This window comes from Halichoerus grypus, chromosome 13 (genome assembly GCF_964656455.1).
Source record: "Halichoerus grypus chromosome 13, mHalGry1.hap1.1, whole genome shotgun sequence".
Lineage (NCBI taxonomy): Eukaryota > Metazoa > Chordata > Mammalia > Carnivora > Phocidae > Halichoerus > Halichoerus grypus.
This window is the reverse complement of record NC_135724.1, coordinates 60,555,014-60,580,107: the sequence shown is the minus strand read 5'-3', so window position 1 is coordinate 60,580,107 and position 25,094 is coordinate 60,555,014. Positions and strand designations below refer to the sequence as shown.

The window sequence follows — 25,094 nt, the reverse complement described above, 5'->3', positions numbered from 1 at the left end:
TAAATCTTTATTGAAAGACATTAAAGACATATAGATACTAAATAGAAAGCAATACCATGCTTATGGGTAGGAAGGTTCAATATTAAAACTATATTAACACTCCAAAAATGTATCTGTAAATTTAGTGTACTTCCAACAAAAATCCTAAAAAGGTTTCTTTTAAATAACTCTCTTTATTTTGACAATTAGATACATGGATAAAATTTCTTTTATATAGGATCATATTGTCCATGCTATTTTCTTCTATAACCTTTTGTCCCTCTATAACCTGTTTTTTAAAAAGATTTTATTTATTTGAGAGAGAGAGCACACTAGAGAGCACCAGCAGGGGGAGCATTAGAGGGAGAGGGAGAAACAGGCTCCCCACTGAGCAGGGAGCCCAACACGGGGCTGGGTCCAGGACCCTGAGATTGTGACCTGAGCTGAAGGCAGATGCTTAACCGACTGAGCCACCCAGTCACCCCTATAACCTATTTTTTAAAAAGATTTATTTATTTATTTATTTATTTGAGAGAGAAAGAGAGAGAGAATGGTGGGGGGGGGGGAGAAGCAGAGGGAGAGGGAGAGAATTTCAAGCTCACTCCCCAATGAGTGTGGAGCCCGAAGTGGGGCTTGATCCCAAGATCCTGAGATCATGAACTGAGCTGAAATCAAGAGTAGGACGCTTAAACAACTTAGCCGCCCAGGTGCCCCTCTCTACAGCCCATTTTTTAACAGACTTTTTTGTTTTGTTTTGTTTTTTACAACAGTTGTAAAGAAAAACTGAAAAGATAGTACAGAGTATAATACCCCCACATTTAGTTTCCCCCTATTATTAACATCTTATATAGTATGGTACATTTGTTATAATTAAGGAATCAATATTGATGCATTATTAAATAATGCCCATACTTAACTCAGATTTCTATAGTATTTACCTAATATCCTTTTCCTGTTCCAAGATCCCATTTAGGATGCCACACTGAATTTAGCCATCATGTCTCTTTAGGCTCTTCATGGCTGTGGCAGTTTTTCAATTTTCCTAGTTTTTAATGACTTTGACAGTTTTGAGTAGTACTAGTCAGGTATTTTGTAGGATGTACTACTTTTAGAATTTGTCTGATGTTTTTCTCACAATAAGATTCAGGTAATAGGTTATTGGGAGGAGGACCACAGAGATAAAGTGCTATTTTCATCAAATCGGATAAAAGGTACATACTACCAACAAGATTTATGACTGCTTATATTGACCTTGATCACCTGACTGAACTAGTGTATGTCAGATTTCTCCACTGCAAAGTTACTCTTTCCCCACCTTCCCATACTGTACCATTCAGAGGGAAGTCATTATGAGTAGCCCATACCTACGAAGGGTGCAGTTATGCTCCCCCTCCTTGAGGGCAGAGCATCTACATAGTTATTTTGAATTCTGCCTTAGAGATCTGTCACTTGTCTTCCACTAGTTAATTTAATTATTTATATCAGTATAGATTCATGAATATTTATTTTATACTCTTGGTTATAATCCATTGCTAATTTATTTTGTTGCTTATTTTCTCCAGCTTTAGCCACCAGGAGCTCTTTCAGTTGGCTCCCGTGTAAAGCTGACACACACATACCAATATGGGTATTTTTTTTCTTTTTAGCACATCCTTACCTTTTGGCACTTTAACATGTTCCAGGCTTATCTTTTGTATTTCCTGCCTTGGTGTTAGAACCAGCTGTTTTTCCAAGGAGCCTGGCTCCTCTTATTGGAGAATGATATTGGAAACCAAGATCTGAGTGCAAAGTATACTCATGGTACTGGGGCAGGATCCCCTTTTAAAATGTCTTTTTAAAAGGCAGAAGATATATAGGACATATACTACAAACAAACTCAAAGTTCTTTCTTGAATAAAGAAGGTGAACTATGCACATGAGTGATTTTCAAAATCCTTTCAATCAAAGCAGGCCCCTTGCTTTGGCTGGGGCTTACACACAAATATAAAAGCAAAATAACTTCATAATGCAATACCCAAAACTGTTTTTTTTTTTTAAAGATTTTATTTATTTATTTGACAGAGAGAGAGAAAGAGAGAATGCACAAGCAGGGGGAGCTGCAGAGGGAGAGGGAGAAGCAGACTCCCCACTGAGCAGGGAGCCCGATGTGGGGCTCGATCCCAGGACCCTAGGACCACAACCTGAGCCACCCAGGTGCCCTCCAAAACAGTTTTTATGACAACTTAAGGGACTTGTAAATAATAAGAAATTTACTTTAGAAATGTGGGGTCAATTATCATTTCTAAGAATAATGTCCAATGGGTATCACAAAAGAGAATCTTTTTTTTAAAGGTTAATTTGGAATAAAGGTATAGCTATTCAACTTCTCAAAAAAACACCTGAGTTAAGTGATTACTATTCCATTTTGGCAAAAAAAAAAAAATCACCTTAATTAAAAAACAATTGCCTAACATAGCTTATTTTGGGGGAAAAAAAAAAAAAGTTTCGGGAATTGCAAATTGTTTTGGTAATTGAAATTGTTCCTGAATGGGACGCCTGGGTGGCTCAGATGGTTAAGTGTCTACCTTCGGCTCAAGTCATGATCCTGGGATCGAGGCCCACTTCGGGTTCCCAGCTCAGCAGGGAGTCTGCTTCTCCCTCTCCTTCTGCCTCTCCCCCTGTTGTGCTCTCTCTGTCCATCTGTCTCTCTCTCAAATGGATAAATAAAAACTTAAAAAAAAAAAAGAAATTGTTCCTGAATATTATGCTATGACTCATATTTGATATACCTAACAGATTACAGTAGGCTGAAAGTAAAGGATATTTAATGACTCTCCTTGAAGAAAAATTCACTCTAAAGAAGAAGCTACTATAACTAATAGAAAACCCTGTGTCCAGGGTCATTTTGGGATTAGCTCCTGGGCTATTTGTCCCAGTGGATAAATTAAATTCAGTTTTGTTACTTATCACCTTTCTAAATCAATAAATCAGCTTTAAAAGTGAACTCTCAATAGGCATATACGACTGTAGTCTTGGGTGTCCTTAAGTACTTGTTGGGTAACAATTATAAACATCTGAGCCAATCAAACATTTTTAGCAAAATAAAACCAAGTAAAAAAAGTTTATGTCTCTTGACATTATCAATTCTGGCATATGTATTAAACCAATGCAACGCTTACAAAAATTGGATTTGGTGGAGACCATAATTTATCTAAATAATATACATAGTTTTCTTAAATACAATCAATATTTTAAAAGAAAAAAATGGAAAATCATATTTGTCAATAAGGATTTAAAAATAAATATTTACTACAGGATACAAAATTAATATATAGAAATCTGTTGCATTTCTATACACTAATAATGATATAGCAGAAAGAGAAATTAAGAAAACAATTCCATTTACAATTGCACCAAAAAGAATAAAATACCAAGGAATTAACTTAACCAAGGAGGTTAAAGACCTGTACTCTGAAAACTGTAAAACACTGATGAAAGAAATTGAAAATGACAAAAACAAATGGAAAGACAAACCATGGATTGGAAGAATTAATGTTATTAAAATGTCCAAACTACCTAAAGCAAAAACAGATTCAGCGCAATCCCTATCAAAGTACTAATAGTATTTTCCACAAAACTAAAATAAATAATCTTAAAATTTGTATGGAACCACCCTTCAAGAGCCAAAACAATCTTGAGAAAGAAGAACAAAGCTGAAGGTATCACAGTCCAGATTTCAAGACATACTACAAAGCTGTAGTAATCAAAATAATATGATACTGGCACAAAAACAGACACATAGATCAATGGAACAGAATAGAGAGCCCAGAAATAAACCCACACCTAAATGGTCAACTAATCTACAAACACAGAAGGCAAGAATATAAATGGAGGGGCGCCTCAGGGTGGCTCAGTTGGTTTAAGCATCTGACTCTTGATTTAGGCTCAGGTCATGATCTCAGGGTTGTGAGACTGAGTCCTGCGTGGGGCTCTGCGCTGGGCATGGAGCCTGCTTAAGATTCTCTCTCTGCCTCTGTCCCTAACCCCCTTTCCCTCCCTCCCTCCCTCCCAAAAGAATATAAATGGAAAAAAGACAGTTTCTTCAATAAATAGTGCTGGGAAAACTGGTCAGCTACATGCAAAAGAATGAAACTGGATCTCTTTCTTACACCATGAACAAAAATAAACTCAAAATGGATGAAAGACCTAAATGTGAGACCTGAAACCAGAAAGCTCCTGGAGGAAAAAACAGGCAATAATCTCTTGGACACTGCCCTTAGAAACATTTTTCTAGATATGTCTCCTGAGGCAAGGGAAACAAAAGCAAAAACAAACTGGCAGGACTACATCAAAATAAAAAGATTTTGCACAACAAAGGAAACCACCAACAAAACAAAAAGGCAACCTAGCGAATGGGAGAAGATATTTGCAAATAAAATGTCGGATAAGGGGTTAATATCTAAAATATATAAAGAACTTATACAACTCAACACCAAAAAAAAAAAATCCAATTAAAAATGGGCAAGGGACTTGAAGAGACATTTTTCTAAAGAAGACATCCAGATGGCCAACAGACACATGAAAAGATGCTCAACATCTCCAATCATCAGGGAAATGCAAATCAAAACCACAATGAGGGGGGAGGAGCAAGATGGTGGAGGAGTAGGAGACCTAAATTTCCTCTGGTCCCAGGAATTTAGCTAGATAGGGATCAAACCATTCTGAACACCTACTAACTCAACAGGAGATAGAAGAAAAGAATAGCAGCAACTCTCTGAACAGAAAAGCGACCACTTACTGGAAGGCAGGACGTGTGGAGAAGTGAATCCGAGGCGGATTCAGGAAGACAGATGGCGGGGGAGAGGGCCTCCGTCAGCCACCACTGGCAAATGATAGAGCAGTGGAGCACAAAAGCAGAAATTTTAGAAGTCGGCTCTGCTGAGGGACCTCGCTCCAGTGGCTAAGCGCTGGGGGGTGTGTGGAAACCTCGCAGGGACAGTGTGGTCTCGGGACCCTCGGGGTCACAGAAAGACTGGGGGTGCATGAGTGCAACAGAGCTCCCAGGTATTGGAGCCGGAAAGCCGGCTGTAAAAACGGAGCCAAGGAGTGGGCTCTCAGCCTGGGGTTGCCATAAACCGTGATCCGCGGCACAGTCGGGCCACTGCTCTTCCAGCGGGGACCCAACAAGCGGCAGATCCGGTGAGACTCACCTTCCTCCCCCAGGAGGAGCGGCGCGGGTGCGCACCGCAGGGATCTGCTGGGTTTGGAGACTCCAAACGGGGTCATGTGTCAGAGATAGAAATGCTCGGTCACAGGCCAGGGGAGCACGGAGTGCGGCCGGAGACCGGGGAGACGGGAGTGACTGACTGCTTTTCTCTGGGGGCGCACTGAGGAGTGGGGTCCCGAGTTCTCAGCTCCTCCAGGGCGGAGATTGGGAGGCCGCTATTTTCACTCTTGTCCTCCAAAGCTGCACGGAAAGCTTGCAGGGAACAAAAGCTCCCAAAAGCAAACCCGAGCAGATTAATTAGCCCGGACCGGCAAGGGCGGGGCAATTCCGCCTCTGGCAAAGACATTTGGGAACCACGGCAACAGGCCCCTCCCCCAGAAGATCAGCAAGAACAGCCAGCCAAGACCAAGTTTACCGATCAATGAGAACGGCAGAACTCCAGCGCTAGGGGAATGCTGCACATAGAATTTATGGCTTTCTTCCCATGATTCTTTAGTCTTTCAAAGTTAATTTTTTTTTTTTAACTTTCTCTTTTTTTTTTTTTGACTTTTTCTTTTTCCGTTTTTCAACCAACATCTTATCAATCCCTTTTTTAAAAAATCTTTTTTATCTTTCATTTTAGAGTCATATTCTATCTCTTCATAGTAGTTAACCTTATTTTTGGTATATATATATAAGTAGTTCTCTCTTTAAAATTTTGGGATACAGTTTCTTCTAACAGACCAAAATATACCCTAAATCTCTAGTGTATGGCTTTGTTCTAGTCTCCTGCCTGGTCACATTCTCTCCCTTTTTTTTTCATTTAAATCCTCTTCTTTCTTTTTTCAATCAACTTCTTATCTTATCAATTCCTTTTATAAAATCTTTTATAATTTTCATCTTTACAGTCATATTCCATCGCTTCATCGTATTTACCCTTATTTTTGTACATATATAAGTTTTTCTTTCTTTAAAATTTTGGGGGGCACTTTCTTCTAACAGACCAAAATATGCCCAAAATCTAGTGTGTGGCACTGATCTATGCACCAGCCTAATCATATTTGATCATATTCTGTTTTTGTTTGTTTGTTCGTTTGTTTTTATCTTTTTCTTTTTTTTTTCTTTTTTCTTTCTTTCCCTTTCGTTCCCCCTGGTTTCAGGTCTCTTCTGATTTGTTTAGGGTATATTTTTCTGGGGACGTTGTTACCCTGTTAGCATTTTGTTCTCTCATTCATCTATTCCCCTCTGGACAAAAACACAAGACAGAAAAAATCACCTCAAAAAAAAAAAAGAACAAGAGTCAGTACCGACTGCCAGGGACCTAATCAATGCGGACATTAGTAAGATGTCAGAACTAGAGTTCAGAATGACTATTTTAAAGATAATAGCTGGGCTTGAAAAAAGCATGAAAGATATTAGAGAAACCCTTTCTGGAGAAATAAAAGAACTAAAATCTAACCAAGTCGAAATCAAAAAGGCTATTAATGAGGTGCCATCAAAAATGGAGGCTCTAACTGCTAGGATAAATGAGGCAGAAGAAAGAATTAGTGATATAGAAGACCAAATGATGGAAAATAAAGAAGCTGAGGAAAAGAGAGATGAACAACTACTGGATCACGAGGGCAGAATTCAAGAGATAAGTGATACCGTAAGACGAAACAATATTAGAATAATTGGGATCCCAGAAGAAGAAGAAAGAGAGAGAGGGGCAGAAGGTATACTGGAGCAAATTATAGCAGAGAACTTCCCTAATTTGGGGAAGGAAACAGGCATCAAAATCCAGGAGGCACAGAGAACCCCCCTCAAAATCAATAAAAATAGGTCAACACCCCAACATCTAATAGTAAAACTTACTAGTCTCAGAGACAAAGAGAATCCTGAAAGCAGCTCGGGAGAAGAGATCTGTAACCTACAATGGTAGAAACATTAGATTGGCAACAGATCTATCCACAGAGACCTGGCAGGCCAGAAAGGACTGGCATGATATATCCAGAGCACTAAATGAGAAAAATACGCAGCCAAGAATACTATATCCAGTTAGGCTGTCATTGAAAATAGAAGGAGAGATAAGAAGCTTCCAGGACAAACAAAAACTAAAGGAATTTGCAAACACGAAACCAGCCCTACAAGAAATATTGAAAGCAGGGTCCTCTAAGCAAAGAGAGAGCCTAAAAGTAACATAGACCAGAAAGGAACACGGACAATATACAGTAACAGTCACCTTACAGGCAATACAATGGCACTAAATTCCTATCTTTCAATAGTTACCCTGAATGTAAACGGGCTAAATGCTCCAAACAAAAGACACAGGGTATCAGATTGGATAAAAAAAACAAGACCCATCGATATGCTGTCTGCAAGAGACTCATTTTAGACCCAAAGACACCCCCAGATTGAAAGTGAGGGGGTGGAAAACCATTTACCATGCTAATGGACACCAAAAGAAAGCTGGGGTGGCAATCCTTATATCGGACAAATTAGATTTTAAACCAAAGACTGTAATAAGACATGAGGAAGGACACTATATCCTACTTAAAGGGTCTATCCAACAAGAAGATCTAACAATTGTAAATATCTATGCCCCTAACATGGGAGCAGCCAATTATATAAGCCAATTAATAACAAAAGCAAAGAAACACATCGACAACAATACAATAATAGTGGGGGACTTTAACACCCCCCTCACTGAAATGGACAGATCATCTAAGCAAAAGATCAACAAGGAAATAAAGACTTTTAATGACACACTGGACCAAATGGACTTCACAGATCTATTCAGAACCTTCCATCCCAAAGCAACAGAATTCCCATTCTTCTCTAGTGCCCATGGAACGTTCTCCAGAATAGTTCACATCCTAGGCCACAAATCAGGTCTCAATCGGTACCAAAAGACTGGGATCATTCCCTGCATATTTTCAGACCACAATGCTTTGAAACTAGAACTCAATCACAAGAGGAAAGTCAGAAAGAACTCAAAATCATGGAGGCTAAAGAGCATCCTACTAAAGAATGAATGGGGTCAACCAGGAAATTAAAGAAGAATTAAAAAAATTCATGGAAACCAATGAAAATGAAAACACAACTATTCAAAATCTTTGGGATACAGCAAAGGCAGTCCTAAGAGGAAAGTGTATAGCAACACAAGCCTTTCTCAAGAAACAAGAAAGGTCTCAAATACACAACCTAACCCTACACCTAAAGGAGCTGGAGAAAGAACAGCAAATAAAGCCTAAACCCAGCAGGAGAAGAGAAATAATAAAGATCAGAGCAGCAATCAATGAAATAGAAACTGAAAGAACAGTAGAACAGATCAATGAGACTAGGAGCTGGTTCTTTGAAAGAATTAACAAGATTGATAAACCCCTGGCCAGACTTATCAAAAAGAAAAGAGAAAGGACCCAAATAAACAAAATCATGAAAGAGGAGAGATCACAACCAACACCAAAGAAATACAAACAATTATAAGAACATATTATGAGCAACTATATGCCAGCAGATTAGATAATCTGGAAGAAATGGATGCATTCCTAGAGATGTATCAACTACCAAAACTGAACCAGGAAGAAACAGAAAACCTGAACAGACCTATAACCACTAAGGAAATTGAAGCAGTCATCAAAAATCTCCCAACAAACAAGAGCCCAGGGCCAGATGGCTTCCCAGGGGAATTCTACCAAACATTTGAAGAAGAATTAATACCTATTCTTCTGAAACTGTTCCAAAAAAATAGAAATGGAAGGAAAACTTCCAAACTCGTTTTATGAGGCCACCATTACCTTGATCCCAAAACCAGACAAAGACCCCATCAAAAAGGAGCATTACAGACCAATATCCTTGATGAACACGGATGCAAAAATTCTCACCAAAATACTAGCCAATAGGATCCAACAGTACATTAAAAGGATTATTCACCACGACCAAGTGGGATTTATCCCTGGGCTGCAAGGTTGGTTCAACATCCACAAATCAATCAATGTGATACAATACATTAATAAAAGAGAGAACAAGAACCATATGATCCTCTCAATAGATGCAGAAAAAGCATTTGATAAAGTACAGCATCCTTTCTTGATCAAAGCTCTTCAGAGTATAGGGATAGAGGGTACATACCTCAATATCATAAAAGCCATCTATGAAAAACCCACAGCGAATATCATTCTCAATGGGGAAAAACTGAGAGCTTTCCGCCTAAGGTCAGGAATGCGGCAGGGATGTCCACTATCACCACTGCCATTCAACATAGTATTAGAAGTCCTAGCCACAGCAATCAGACAACAAAAAGAAATCAAAGGCATCCGAATTGGCAAAGAAGAAGTCAAACTCTCACTCTTTGCAGATGATATGATACTTTATGTGGAAAACCCAAAAGACTCCACCCCAAAACTGCTAGAACTCATACAGGAATTCAGTAAAGTGGCAGGACATAAAATCAATGCACAGAAATCAGTTGCATCTTTATAGACCAATGAGACGGAAGAAAGAGAAATTAAGGAGTCGATCCCATTTACAGTTGCACCCAAAACCATAAGATACCTAGGAATAAATCTAACCAAAGAGGGAAAGAATCTGTACTCAGAAAACTATAAAATCCTCATGAAAGAAATTGAGGAAGACACAAAGAAATGGAAAAACATTCCATGCTCATGGATTGGAAGAACAAATATTGTGAAGATGTCAATGCTACCTAGAGCAATCTACACATTCAATGCAATCCCCATCAAAATACCATCCACTTTTTTCAAAGAAATGGAACAAATAATCCTAAAATTTGTATGGAACCAGAAAAGCCCCCGCATAGCCAGAGGAATGTTGAAAAAGAAAAGCAAAGCTGGCGGCATCACACTTCCGGACTTCCAGCTCTATTACAAAGCTGTCATCATCAAGACAGTATGGCGCTGGCACAAAAACGGACACATAGATCAATGGAACAGAATAGAGAGCCCAGAAATGGAGCCTCAACTCTATAGTCAACTCATCTTCGACAAAGCAGGAAAGAATGTCCAATGGAAAAAAGACAGTCTCTTCAACAAATGGTGTTGGGAAAATTGGACAGCCACATGCAGAAGAATGAAACTGGACCATTTCCTTACACCACACACAAAAATAGACTCCAAATTGTTGAAAGACCTCAATGTGAGACAGGAGTCCATCAAAATCCTTCAGGAGAACACAGGCAGCAACCTGTTCGACCTCAGCCGCAGCAACTTCTTCCTAGAAACATCGCCAAAGGCAAGGGAAGCAAGGGCAAAAATGAACTATTGGGACTTCATCAAGAGAAAAAGCTTTTGCACAGCAAAAGAAACAGTCAACAAAACCAAGAGACAACCGACAGAATGGGAGAAGATATTTGCAAATGACATATCAGATAAAGGGCTAGTATCTAAAATCTATAAAGAACTTCTTAAACTCAACACCCAAAGAACAAATGATCCAATCAAGAAATGGGCAGAAGACATGAACAGACATTTTTCCAAAGAAGACATCCAAATGGCCAACAGACACATGAAAAAGTGCTCAACATCGCTCGGCATCAGGGAAATCCAAATCAAAACCTCAATGAGATAACACCTCACATCAGTCAGAATGGCTAAAATTAACAAATCAGGAAACGACAGATGTTGGCAGGGATGCGGAGAAAGGGGAACCCTCCTACACTGTTGGTGGGAATGCAGACTGGTGCAGCCACTCTGGAAAACAGTATGGAGGCTCCTCAAAAAGTTGAAAATAGAGCTACCCTACGACCCAGCAACTGCACTACTGGGTATTTACCCCAAAGATACAAATGTAGGGATCCGAAGGGGTATGTGCACCCTGATGTTAATAGCAGCAATGTTCACAATAGCTAAACTATGGAAAGAGCTAAGATGTCCATCGACAGATGAATGGATAAAGAAGATGTGGTATGTATATACAATGGAATATTACACAGCCATCAAATAGAATGAAATCTTGCCATTTGCAACGACATGGATAGAACTTGAGGGTGTTATGCTGAGCGAAATAAGTCAATCAGAGAAAGACATGTATCATATGACCTCACTGATATGAGGAATTCTTAATCTCAGGAAACAAACTGAGTGTTGCTGGAGTGGTGGGGGGTGGGAGGGATGGGGTGGCTGGGTGATAGACATTGGGTATGTGTTATAGTGAGCACTGTGAATTGTGTAAGACTGTTGAATCACAGACCTGTACCTCTGCAAAAAAAAAAAAAAAAGAAGAAGAAGAAGAAGATAGCAGGAAGGGAAAAATGAAGTGGGGGAAATTGGAGGGGGAGACAAACCATGAGAGACTATAGACTCTGAGAAACAAACTGAGGGTTCTAGAAGGGAGGGGCATGGGGGGATGAGTTAGCCTGGTGATGGGTATTAAAGAGGGCATGTACTGCATGGAGCACTGGGTGTTATATGCAAACAATGAATCATGGAACACTACATCAAAAACTAATGATGTAATGTATGGTGATTAACATAACATAATAATAAAAATAATAATAAAAAATAAAATAAAATAAATCTAAAAAAAAAAACCACAATGAGATATCACTTCATACCAGTCAAAATGGCTAGTATCAAAAAGACAAATAACAAGTGTTGGAAAGGATGTGGAGAAAAGGGAACTCTTATGCACCTTTGCTGGGAATGTAAATTGATGCAGCCACTGTGGGAAACAGTATGGAGGTTACTAAAAAAATAAAAAATAGAAATACCATATGATCCAGTAATTCTATTTACTGGACCAAAGAAAACAAAAACACTAGTTAAAAAAGATATATGCACCCCTATGTTTATTGCAGCATTACTTATAATAGCCAAGCTATAGAAGCAACCCAAGATGAATGGATGAAGAAGAGTAGTCATATGCACATATATCTAATGGAATATTACTCAGTCATAAAAAAGAACTTGCAACAACACAGATGGACCTGAAGGTTATTATGCTAAGTAAAAGAAGTCAGAGAAAAACAAACACGATACGATTTCTCTTATATGTGGAATCTAAAAAACACAGAAACAAAAAAGCTACAACAGACTCATAAATACAGAGAACAAACTGATGGTTACCGGAGGGAAAGTGGCAGGGGTATGGGCAAAATGAGTGAAGGGGATTGGGAGGTACAGGCTTCCAGTTACAGAGTAAGTCAATAGGATGAAAGGCACAGCATAGGGAATATAGTCAATGGTATTGAAATAGCATTTTATAGTGATAGGTGGTAGCTACACTTGTGGTGAGCATAGCATAATGTACAGAGCTGTGGAATCACTATACTGTCTACCTGAAACTAATGTAATACTCTATCAACTATACTTCAACAAATGTAAATAAATAAAAATTAAAACAAAAAAATTATGTTATGATTGGTTAGGGTCCCAAAGTCATTTATTTTCAACCAAGGTGCTTTCCGCTGTCCTCTTAATTTTATTCATGTTTTCCTGAACTAGGAATGTAATTTGATTGTGTCTAAAAATAACTAAGAAAACAAACATTTACCACACTAGTATTTGGTTGAACTCTTAGCACATACTTGTTCTTTAATATTAGAAAGTAACAAGTGTTGGTGTAAAGCAAGACAGAAATCCATTCTGTGTGGTAGCCAATGGATACACCTAGATTTGATCTGAGCTACAAAAGTTAGAATAAAAAAAAAAAAAAAAAAGCATGGATGTCCTAAAAGGAAGAGGCCAAGCCCCAGTCAAGTTCGTACCAGAACAAGAGCCATGAGTTGAAAGTCTGAGTTCAAGGAATTCATAAGGCAGATAAAGGAGCAGGAATACAGAAGAAACATGTAATCAACAGGATGGCAGAGCCTATATCTTAAGGCTCAAGTTTGTGTTCCAAGTATCATGTGTATAGCTGTCTCATCTTGTTTTCCTGGGTTTTGCAGGCACTGCCTCTTACCTGACACCCCCACCTTCTTTTGCCCTTTTCATAGGCTTTTCTCTTACCTGGGTGAGATCTGGGGTCTCTGAAATGAGTGGCAAAATGGTTCAACAAGTTATTGTTGCTAAGCAGTTTTTCAGCAGGCTTCCTAGTCTAGTCTTGGAATCTATAATACTTTCATTATGTACTAGAAGTGACCTCAGTATCGGAAAGAATCTAGTGTCTCCAAACCAACATTATCCAAACAGTGCACCACTGAATTCCCAACAGGAAGAAGACTATACTTTGCTACCCCAGCAGGAGAGAGGAAGATTTTCTACTCCCCCACAACAGCCCAGACAATGAGAGACTGTCCCAATTCAGCCAATGAGAAGCTACTACACTTTCAACTCCTAGTTTACTGCAGTAGACTTTTTGTTTACAACAGTACTCCTAACTCCTCCCTGTCCTCTATAAAAGAGTGCTCCTCTCCTTTGTTTTCTGGACTTGCCTATGGTTTTGCTGTAGCTTTCATACCCCAAATTGCAATTCTCTGCTATTCCTAAATAAACCCATTTTTGCTTGTAAAAAACCTGACAATTTTATTTTTATGGTTAATCATAGAGCCTATTATATTATAAATCATTTCATAATTTTCTAAAATGCATTTTAAACCACTATGTGATACTGTATGATTACATTTATGTGAAATTATACAACAAGCAAAACTAATCTAAGTGGATAAAGTCAGAACAATAGCCATAAAACGGGAATTAAGGGTTAAAACTATAAAGCAGACAAGTAAATAAGAATAGAAGTCAAAGCAGGAAGCCATCTTAGTTCAGGTTAGATTTTGTTTAGGTGGACCAAGTTGCTATTCTGGCCAGTGGCTCCTTTTCAGTTGTTAGGCCCACTTGTTTTCATTGCACATTATTCTAAAATTGCAGGCTAATGCCCAAAATACAAAATTGAGCATTTCATTTACACAAAAACAATATTTTCAATGGTCTGTTTCTGCACTTTAGGGCAGAAAATCTCAGGGGGAAAAAGGGCAGCCTAATATATTAATAAATTTTTGGAGAATCAGTTTTCAAAAGCTAAGCCTGTTTGGAAAGTCTTTTACAAAGAGCACATGCAAACCTAAAGGGAAGAAAATAATCCTCTTATTAACTCTAGTATGTATGTATGTATGCTTGAAATTAATATACTGTGGCCAGAAGACCAATGGATGGATGCCTAGCCTTTCCAGATATTAAAACATTTATAAGCCTTCTATAAATAAAAGTGTGGTTTTGATGCATGAACATAGAGACCAATGGCATAGCATAGAAAACCCAGAAATAAAGCAAAGTACATATGATAATGGTGGCATCCCAGATCAGTGGAAGAAAGACTTTTAAATAAATAGCTTTACAATTTTATAAGTAATATTTAAATGAATAGTGGTAATTGTGTGAAAAAGAAAAAACTGGATCCATAGTTCATACATAAATCAGGATGAATTCCAAATGTATTAGAGAGTTATATGTAGATAAATAAACAAACAAATAAAACCATACAAGTACTATCTGGGACTAGGGGGAAAACCTGACTATGACTCAAAATCTAGAGACAATGAAAGGAAACACTGATAAAGTTGACTATATAAAATAAAAAAAACTTTTCAGGATAAAAAAATACCAAAGAAGGGGCGCCTGGGTGGCTCAGTCCATTGAGTGTCTGCCTTTGGCTCAGGTCATGGTCTTGGGGTCATGGGATCAAGCCCTGTGTCAGGCTCCCTGATCAGCAGGGAGTCTGCTTTTCCCTTCCCCTGCTCATGCTCTCTTTCTCTCTGCCCTTCTCAAATAAATAAATAAAATCTTAAAAACAAAAACAAAAAAGGTTAAAATAACAAATGAGCAACTGGGAAACAAAATTATAATTTATAACATAAATGTTGGGGTTATATACCTAACATATTTTTAAACTTCTAAATAATAAATAAAAAACTAATAATCCAGTAGAAAAATGGGCAAAGATATGAACAATTCACAAAAAAGTAAATATAAACAGTCCTTAAACATATGAACAGATGCTCAACCTCACTGGTAGTAAGAGAGATGAAAATTTAAAACTATACCATTTCCCTATCAAATTAACAAAAACCCAAAACTTTGGTAGACAATAGCAACAAAAGTTTGGCAACATTATTTTTTGGAAGTGTTGTGGGGGAACATTGCCTTGGTGAGAACGCAAATATTATGACTCTTTTGGAGGAGAAATGGATAATATCTAGCAATATTACATAGAATTGACTACACAAGATTATTCATTATACTGTTATTTGTAATGGTAAAAGATTGGAAATAACCCAAATGTCCATCTATCAACAAATGAATACATAAAGTGTTTTAGCCAACAATGGGGTTCTATGTAGGTACCAAAAAAAAATTAATATGGAAGAAGTTCCAGGACATTCAATTAAATGAAAATACAAAAACAAGAAAGAAAAAAAATGAAGCATAATGTTTCATGTAACAATGAATGTTGTTGTTGTTGTTGTTTTTAATAAATATAAATGCCTATGAAAGTTTTAAACAATGGCTATAGGTAGGATGAAACCATTCATCCCAGTTTCCTTGAGCCAATTCAGGTCAATTCAGGTTCAGTTTATCCTACTGGTTTAGCTCTCAAAAATGTCTTAGTTTGGACAATAAGTTACGTGGTCACCTTATCTATAGTTGACGGAAGGAACAGAGTGGAAGTGACAGAGATGGATATGAGCTGCTTTACCACTGTTACATACATTTATCTAATTATGTAAATATTTTACATAATCAAAACAAAAATAAATCAGAAAGGAAATAAACAATCCCTAAAAACTGAAAACTAACATAAATGAACCTAACTTTATATAAAGTTGGTCACATAACCACTCACAGAAAATACTCCAACTGACTTCAGTTATTATATAGTATTTGGGCTTTACATCTTCAATACATATTCAAGGACAAAGGACAAGGACAATCTTAACTGCCACTTAACAGTCTCATTGATGTATTATAAATAAAGCATATAAGTAATTATATTAATGTTGTTAGAAACCAAAAATTTCAGCATGAGTTACAGATGTAAAATCAAAAGGAGTAAAGACCTTGTCATCTTAAATTTGAATTGGCAATATTACTACAAACTCAAAAAGTTTCTTCCCTTGTAGTTATTTATTAGCTCTGCCCACTAAAAAGGATTAGAAGAAAGCTAGTAGTAGCAACAAGTAGTCCTAATGGCAAGACTGTGGTCTCTACCCACCATTTTCTTCTATTGGAAACCAAAGTCCCCTGGGGAAATGGCTAATTACATATGTAAGATATGTAAGATGAGCCTTGGACAGCTTCTAAAGCTAACAAAGAGAACAGAAGCGATGTCAAAAGGACTCAAGCACTAAGCTGAAGAGGTTCCTACTAACCAAAGATGAGAAAATTTGAGCAAAAAGAAAAATGACAGCAACTGATTAAAACACTAAACATATGTAAAAAACCGTGAGTCAGTGAAAAAGTCTGCAACCATCGGACAGTGATGCAAACTAAACTCCATGCCCTGTCTATGAACCCCGGGCTCCCAATTAGCATCAGAGTGTCTTTTATATATCAATAGATGTCCAAGGATCAGCAGGCAATTGAGGAAATGGAAACAGTGCAAAGAGCAAAAGGAAAAACTGCAACCACAACTGAGCTCCATAATTAACAGTCCCAGAAAGATAAGAAAAATACCTATAAAACAAGAACAGTATGCTCCCCAAAAAGGACAAGCAGAGAAAGGCTCTTGGAAATTAAAAATGAAAGCCAAAATTTTAAACACTAATACAAAGTTTAGAAGATTAAGAAATCTTTCAGGAAGTATACTCCAATATAAGAAGACATAATAGTATTATTCATTTAATAAACTAGTGTTTATACTATCATGCATCAAACTAATATGTAACTGGGGCGCCTGGGTGGCTCAGTTGGTTAAGCGACTGCCTTCGGCTCAGGTCATGATCCTGGAGTCCCGGGATCGAGTCCCGCATCGGGCTCCCTGCTCAGCAGGGAGTCTGCTCCTCCCTCTCCCGCTCCCCTCTCTTGTGCTCTCTCTCTCTCAAATAAATAAATAAAATCTTAAAAAAAAAAAAAAAAACTAATATGTAACACTAATTTATTCAATGGATTGCTAAAGTAATTACTGATTTAACTAGAAGTAGTGATAACTATATTGGGAAGATAAGAGATAAGAAAGCTAAGTCATCATCTGCCATAATAAGTCAATGAATAGTTTCTAAAATCAAAGAATCGAGAGAACAGTATAAAGATACTATTTAAAATTATGGAAGTAAGACAATACCAAAGAGCTGGAAGTTGTCTCTGACACAGGACCAAAGGGTTGGGAACAAGCAAGCCAGGGGGTTGTTTTAGTACAACGTGCATGTACTCCAAGTATGTACATATACCCCAATAGTGGTTAATTTTAAAAGATCAAAATGCACCATCCTGTCCTTAAGGAGTTTATAGTCTGTTGGAAGAACATATTAAAAACAATTATAGTAGCATGCAATACATGACTTAACAGAAGCAGACAATCTGAATAATGTAGAGGATCGTATCTCAGTCAAAAGAGATGTTTGGGAGACAAGGGGACATTTGAACTGTGGTTTTAGAGGATGAAAAAGGGTTAACTGGTTGGAGAAAGGATGATGAGTGTTCTCCCATCAGCAGTCTACACATGTAAATTTTCTTTTGAAAACACAAGTGGTAACATTCCATAAACACACTTTTGCACACCTTGCTTTTTTTAAAAAAAAAGATTTATTTATTTATTTTAGAGAGACTGAGAGAAAGAACACAAGTAGGAGGCGGGGCAGAGGGAGAAGGAGACGGAGAGAATCTCAAACAGACTCCCTGTTGAGAGCGGAGCCCAAAGGGGGCCTTGATCCCATGACTCTGAGATCATGACCTGAGCTGAAATCAAGAGTTGGAAGCCCAATCGACTGAGCCACCCAGGTGTCCCCCTTTTTTTACTTACTACATCTTGGACACTATTCCTCAGAAAACACTTAAAAATAACTTTTAGTTTAAAAAAAAAAAAAGCTTGGGCGCCTGGGTGGCTCAGTTGGTTAAGCGACTGCCTTCGGCTCAGGTCATGATCCTGGAGTCCCTGGATCGAGTCCCGCATCGGGCTCCCTGCTCAGCAGGGAGTCTGCTTCTCCCTCTGACCCTCCCCCCTCTCATGTACTCACTCTCTCTCATTCTCTCTCTCTCTCAAATAAATAAATAAAATCTTTAAAAAAAAAAAAAAAAAAAAGCTTTTAATTTCTCAAGGATCTCTTAGTGAAGTCTTTTTTTTTTGAGGTGGGGAAGGGCAGTGGGAGAGGGACAAAGAGAAAGAATCCCAAGCAGTCCGCAGCCCAGCGTGGAGCCCAACAAGGGCTCAATCTCATGACCCTGATACCAAGACCCAAGACAAAATCAAGAGTTGGGCACTTAAACGACTGAGCCACCCAGGCACCTCATAGTGAAGTCTTACATAAAAGGAAGATAATCTATTTTAAATATACGAAGTATTTATTTTTATTTAGAACTATAACACATGCTTCTTATTAAAAATTCAACAGTATGAAATATTAAAAATAAAAAGTAAAAATATTCCCATTGTTCCTCCATTCCTACTTCCCTAGAATAAGCACTTTGAATTTCCTTCCAGACCTTTTCTATAAAAATAAAACTGCACATATATGTAAATATCATTCAATCCAAGCAAAGGCCATAATGTTCTATGTACCTACTACATCTATATCCACACTAGTCTATACACATAAAATAGTTATATATTCTTTTTTTTTTTTAAAGATTTTATTTTGTTTAATTTGCTAGAGAGAGAGAGAGTGACAGTACAAGCAGGGAGAGTGGCAGGCAGAGGGAGAAGCATGCTCCCCGCCGAGCAAGGAGCCCGATGTGGGACTCGATCCCAGGACTCTGGGATCATGACCTGAGCTGAAGGCAGACGCTTAACCGACTGAGCCACCCAGGTGTCCCAGTTATATTCTTTAAAGTCTCTTAAAGTCAAAGATTCTGTGATAAATATGAAACTTTCCTGCATGTCAACTTACCAACGCAATCACAGCACTCATCCCAAAGGGTTCCAAGACACAACATACACTCCTTGCAGCAGGAACAATTTCCTTCTCCAGGTCGGCACTGGCAGAGCTCCTAGAAATAAGACAGATGTTCAAACTTAAAATTTCAAACATCTATGTTTAAAATTGTTAGTTTTTTACAGCAAAGCCCCCACATTTGCATTTATAGCAATCTACTCTTCCGTTTTTTTTTTTAAGAACATTAACGTTTGTAGGAATTAATTGTTTGTAGGAACATAAATATTTACAACGTCAAGCAGATTTATATTTTCTTTTGGAAGCATTCAGTGATCTATTTTGGATGCTTTTATCTTATTTTGAAACAGAGAAAACATTTTACTTTATAACCCATAACTTTACCCCCTAAACTACCTTGAAAAATAGTTCAGTACAAGCATAAAACCTGCTTTTCAACTATTAAATTCATTGTCCAAATTAAATGAATAGCCAGCTTGTAGTGGGAGCTGTGGTTTCTCAATATGTGGAGTATGAATAAAAGCATCTTTCAAAAACTGCTCTTTTTATTGACCTACAACATATTAAATCAGTGTGCTCAGTGTGGTAGACTATTTAAAAGAAGGGAGCAATTATTCCCTCCCTGTGTCCACCCACCCTCTTTGCAATGTAACAGCAGCTCTTTTGATCAAGGGACGGTGTCTATTTTTTTTTTTTTTTTAAGATTTTATTTATTTATTTGACAGAGAGAAACAAACCGAGAGAGGGAACACAAGCAGGGGGAGTGGGAGAAGGAGAAGCAGGCCTCCTGCTGAGCAGGGAGCCTGATGCGGGGCTCGATCCCAGGACTCTGGGATCATGACCTGAGCTGAAGGCAGACGTTTAACAACTGAGCCACCCAGGCGCCCCGGGATGGTGTCTATTTTCAGAACAACTTTAATCCGCAGAATGTGGTGGAAGTGACACCATGTCAGTTCTGAGTCTGGGTCTCCACAGCATTGAGTGCTCTCCCTCCTCTTCTTCTCAGAACTTCTCCCAGCTGCCATGTGTAACTGGGAGAAGGCCACATGGGCAAGTTGGTCCACTTGAAGCCATCGTATCTCCTTCAGCCTCCAACCAACCAGCAGCTGACAGTAGACACAGAATGAGCCTAGAAAAACCATACAGTTGATATAGGCCCAGACTGCCAACCCACAGAATCAAGAGCTAAATAAATGGTTATTGTTTTAAGCCACTAAACTTTGCTTCCTAAATGAGGCTTCAAGGTAACTCCTTTAGTCCTTTCCACCAGACAGCCACTCCTAAACAAAGCCAACTTAAAGGGAAATTCTGTAGCCACCATTGCTTACTCAGCTTTCCCTGGGTTATGAGATACCATATACATTTCTAAAAACTTAAACATGGCACATAATATTTATCCCTATTGGTTATCTTATTACATTTCTAGACTACTGGAGTCATTCCATCATTCTAGTATGACATGATTTTTTGCAACACTGATATTTAATTCCTTGTTTCTTCTTCTCCAAAAGTCCCTTAGCTATTTCACAGCACTTTCGAGAATCAACACTTGTGCTATTTTCTAACTAACTCATGAGTTTCATGTCAGCATATACCTGTAGCCTGATGATATACGCAAGCAGCAATATTTTATTTATTTTTTAAGATTTTGTTTATTTATTTGAGAGAGAGAGACAGGGAGAGAGGGAACACAAGCAGGGGGAGTGGGAGAGGGAGAAGCAGGCTTCCTGCGGAGCAGGGAGGCCGATGTGGGGGGCTGGATCCCAGGACCCTGGGATCATGACTGGAGCTGAAGGCAGACACTTAACGACTGAGCCACCCAGGCGCCCCATGCAGCAATATTCTAGTACTTTGGAACTCTGTCTAGTCAGGCTGAATTCATGTACTGTAGACCTTAGGTAACTTTGCTAGGTCTCATAGAAAGAAAGGGACTAGAAGGGCAGGGACTTGCTGAGAAGTACAGATGCTTCATCACAGAACTGGTGATGCTTAATTTAGACAAGCTCAAATTTACTTGGAAACCTAGAAAATCAGAGTTGCCAAAGATATACTTTGTGACTTGTTTCTCTATCTTTGGAATGAGAGAACATTTTTTGAGTATACGTTTTTTAAAAACACCACCAGAGTCAAGGATATTGATGCTTACTGTTTTTTAGCTTTAAGGTTGCCACTTAGTCACAAGAAATAAAGCTTCTTTTAAATTTTAATTTACATTATACATAGAAAATAACCTTTTACTCTCTTAGTTGCTTGTATTTACATTATCTATTTAGCTCAGGAGAAGCAAATTAGAAAGTAATAAATTTATTCGAAGAATAGATCTCTCCTTTTCTATCTATAGAAGCTTCCAAATAATAGCTTATTAAATGAATGACTGTATATCACATTAAATAATTTGAAAATGAATGTCAATGTAATGGCTTCCAATCTGAGTCATTAAAGCATTCATTATGACTTTTTACTGTCAGGGATCTGCAAGGTGTTTTAAAATTGGAATGAAAGGGTGGTGATAACTTAAGATTACTGAGAACTAATGGAAAGTTAAAACTAAGACTATTTAAAAGTTGCTTCAACTTGCCTGGATTATGTAGCCCTCAAGATTAAATCTATTTCACATCCTCTTAATAGATGCCTGTACTTTTACATGTCAGTATGATGGAATAATGTACTCTAGTAATATGCTTAATGATTTATAATTTACTGATAGGATATAAAGGGAGAAGCTATAGGAAGCCAAGACATGAGGGAAATAACTTGAAGATAAGCTTTGTTACTGCACTATTAAAATAATAAAAATCTAGGCAAAGACTTTTTTGGTAAAAATTACTGTGAAAACTGGTTGAATGCCAAAGTAACAATATGCCAACTAATATTTTTCTTTCTTTCCATCTTAGTACAGAAAAGACTGAAAGAAAAATCTTTGTCCTAATAAAACAAACTTAATCACATAAATTAAGATATTTACAGAGTAAATAAGCCTAAAAATATATCAGATCTCTACTCTTGATAGCTCATGTCAGCATTCTTTTCAGGAGATTGAAAAATAAGCAAAATGAGATCCTCAAACCAACCTTTTAGTCAGGATTTGTGCCTTTTCAATTTTCAAACACACACTTCACTTCTCATTTTCCAGGAGAAAATTCCAGGCAAATTTAATATATGGCGTTTAGGATCTCAAAAACCTCACTGCAGATCAAGAGAACAAAAATATATGGAAAGTGTTTGCTTTATGACTATTGTTAAGTCAAGAAAAAAATAGAAAGCAATGAATTTCCATGTGTAAATAATGATGAATAACAACCATCTGTGGCTCACCAAGTAATTCGTTCTTTTCTGTTCACTTGACATGTCTTCCAAAATCACATTATTGAATGTTTGGTCATAAACATCTTTGGAAATGTACACTATAAATTTCTTGACAGCAAGAAAACTATGGTTAGGATGAATGTTTCTAAATATAAAAAATACTTTTAACGTCCCTTGATCCTAAGTATTGGAAATACAAAAGAAAAAAAAAACCTAACTCAGTATGCAACTCTGTGATGTATCAAGGATCACAGAAAAACATTAAAAATTACTCCATGTTATTAAGCAGAGGAGGGGTGCCTGGGTGGCTCAGTTGGTTAAGCAAATGCCTTCAGTTCAGGTCATGATCCCAGGGTCCTGGGATCGAGTCCTGCATCGGGCTCCCTGATCCTTTGGGAGCCTGCTTCTCCCTCTCCCTCGGCCTGCTGCTCCCCCTGCTTGTGTGCTCTGTCAAATAAAAAAATAAAATCTTTAAAAAAAAATTAAGCAGAGGAGTGCCTAGGTGGCTCAGTCGGGTAAGCCCCCAACTCCAGATTCTGGCTCAGGTCATGATCTCTGGGTGGTGAGATGGAGCCCCGCACCAGGCTATGCACTCAGCAGGGTGTGTGCTTCTTTCTCTCTCTCTCCCTTTGCCCCTCTCCCAGCTTGCATGCACATGCTCTCTCTCTCTCTAATAAATAAATAAATCTTAAAAAAAAATAAAGCAGGCTTAACTTAAAAAGAAAACTTTATCTTTAATGGTTTTAGTTATGAAGACATAAATGAATCTTCAGTAACCAGAAAGGCTTTCTTAAAGAGGTTACCGTCAAGGTAACAGGGACACTTTAAAAAAAAATTAAGTATTTTTTTAATTATGAAATACTGAAAAATATATACTAGAGTAGAAGGAAAAACACCCCAAATTCCACCCACTTTGGTAAATTCCTACACATTTCTAACAAAATCATGACTGTATACTCTCCTGATCTAAAAAAAAATAAGCATTTCCCTATTGTGAGACTCTGTCAACATAATTTATTAACTGCATAATAGGATATTCCATGTGCCAAAATTCAGAAATAGACCTTGAATCCTGATCCCTTCCATATCTTGTTCACTTTTTTTTTAATTTAAAATTTAGTTTTTTTAAATGGCTACTCCAGGGGTGCGCCAGCGCTGCTCTGCCACCTGCAGCACCTCCAAAACCACGTGGCAGCAGGAGAGGGTGCTGGAGCAGCACTCGGGCATGCTGCACAGCAGCCTGGGCCTGGCTCGTCGGACCCTGACACCCCAGATGACCCCACGTGGAGGTCAAGGACGTCGAGGAGGTCGAGGTGTTGCTGTAGAAAATGCTTCCAGTGCATAGGCAGATGCAGATGCAAATGAATGTGGTTGGGCCCCCCACTTCTTGGGTGTCCCACTTTCTTATTCTTTATCAAAAATTTGATTATTATCTTTCTCTACTTAAGTAGAAAATATGGTTGACTTGAGATGTGGAATTTTTCTGTTTGGACTGGCTATTTATATATTTTCCTAACCTCACATGACCAAACTTGAGTACTGCTCAGTTGGATGGAACATGTGATCACAACCTAATGCAAAGTTCACAGAAGTCCAAAATAAAGGCTGATTCAATGCTTCCACTTTTTTACTGCTATTACCTCCCCTAAAGTTCCTAAGTAGGTTTTATATAACACTAACAGGCACTGTGCTAGGCATTTTATATGCATTATCTTGACTCTCATAAAGGCCTTTTCAAGGCAGTTATTATCCTCATTTTTCAAGTAAGATTATAAAATCTGTACATCATTTAGTAAGGGGCTGAGATTTGACCCCAGTTTTGGTTAGATATTCTTGTTTTTTAAACACTGGAATGAGAAATACAAAGCTTATTTCTTATTAATTTAGCACTTCAAAAATTATAGTTATTACTTTCTTAGAATGAACCCATAATTAAACTTAAACAATCCTTTACGTTGTGTAATCAAAGGCATTATTATATCTTTCACTCTCTACTTGAATACAATTAGAAGTGCTACTGCCCAAGTTTAATCATTGTTTGTAAAGGTAAAATAAGTATCATTGGCTAAGAGTTGCAAAACCAGTGAGTTGGAATTTAATACTTAATTCTTTTGTTGCTTCAGCCCGTTAATGACCACATCATCTGCTTCTCTAGTCTGCAAGGCTCAGAGAAAGTGTGGATGTTGCTCACGGTACAGTTGAGAAGGTTGAGAAGGAGTAGGTTAGTGACTTGTCTGAGTTCTTGCAACTGGGGCTCTGACATCAGGTCTTCTGACTCAAGGCTGTTCTACCAGCACTGCTCTTGCATGCTAGAGTCAGAGTTACATGGAATAAGACATCTGTTCTCTGTGTGACGTACTATGCTATATGTTCGTAAAGTAATCACATTGTTCAATAAACTTATGATGGAAAAAATCAAAACTTTATACTAAAGGAGAAACAGAAATTTTTACATTTGGGTTATCCTGTATTGACCAGCATGAGTATTCAGAATTTGGCAAGCTGTTTTAAAAGCTTATATATGAAATAAAAATCTGGCAAGATGAAAAGTTTTAGGGAGAATCTAATAATTTAAAACATTATTACATTTGTATTAGAAAAATCTTGACTATCTCACAGAATTTCAAATCTCTGAATGCCAGAAGA

The 25,094-nt window shown here is 37.8% G+C and overlaps 1 protein-coding gene across 9 annotated transcripts in view; it reads right to left on the bottom strand.

Annotated features, from left to right (window-relative positions):
• Positions 1-25,094, bottom strand: part of TWSG1 (twisted gastrulation BMP signaling modulator 1) — a 145,058-nt gene that overhangs the window by 93,323 nt on the left and 26,641 nt on the right. For 4 of the 9 annotated variants that reach the window (XM_078060591.1, XM_078060592.1, XM_078060596.1 and 1 more), the window contains exons 2-3: positions 19,880-20,271; positions 19,140-19,239 (exon numbers count right to left, since the gene is read on the bottom strand). In XM_078060591.1, coding sequence (XP_077916717.1) covers positions 19,140-19,239; positions 19,880-20,271 — 492 coding nt within the window. Of the gene's footprint in view, positions 1-19,139; positions 19,240-19,879; positions 20,272-22,213; positions 22,329-22,457; positions 22,566-25,094 lie in introns of those variants that run through there. The other 5 variants (XM_036092511.2, XM_078060597.1, XM_036092510.2 and 2 more) reach the window with 3 other exon arrangements.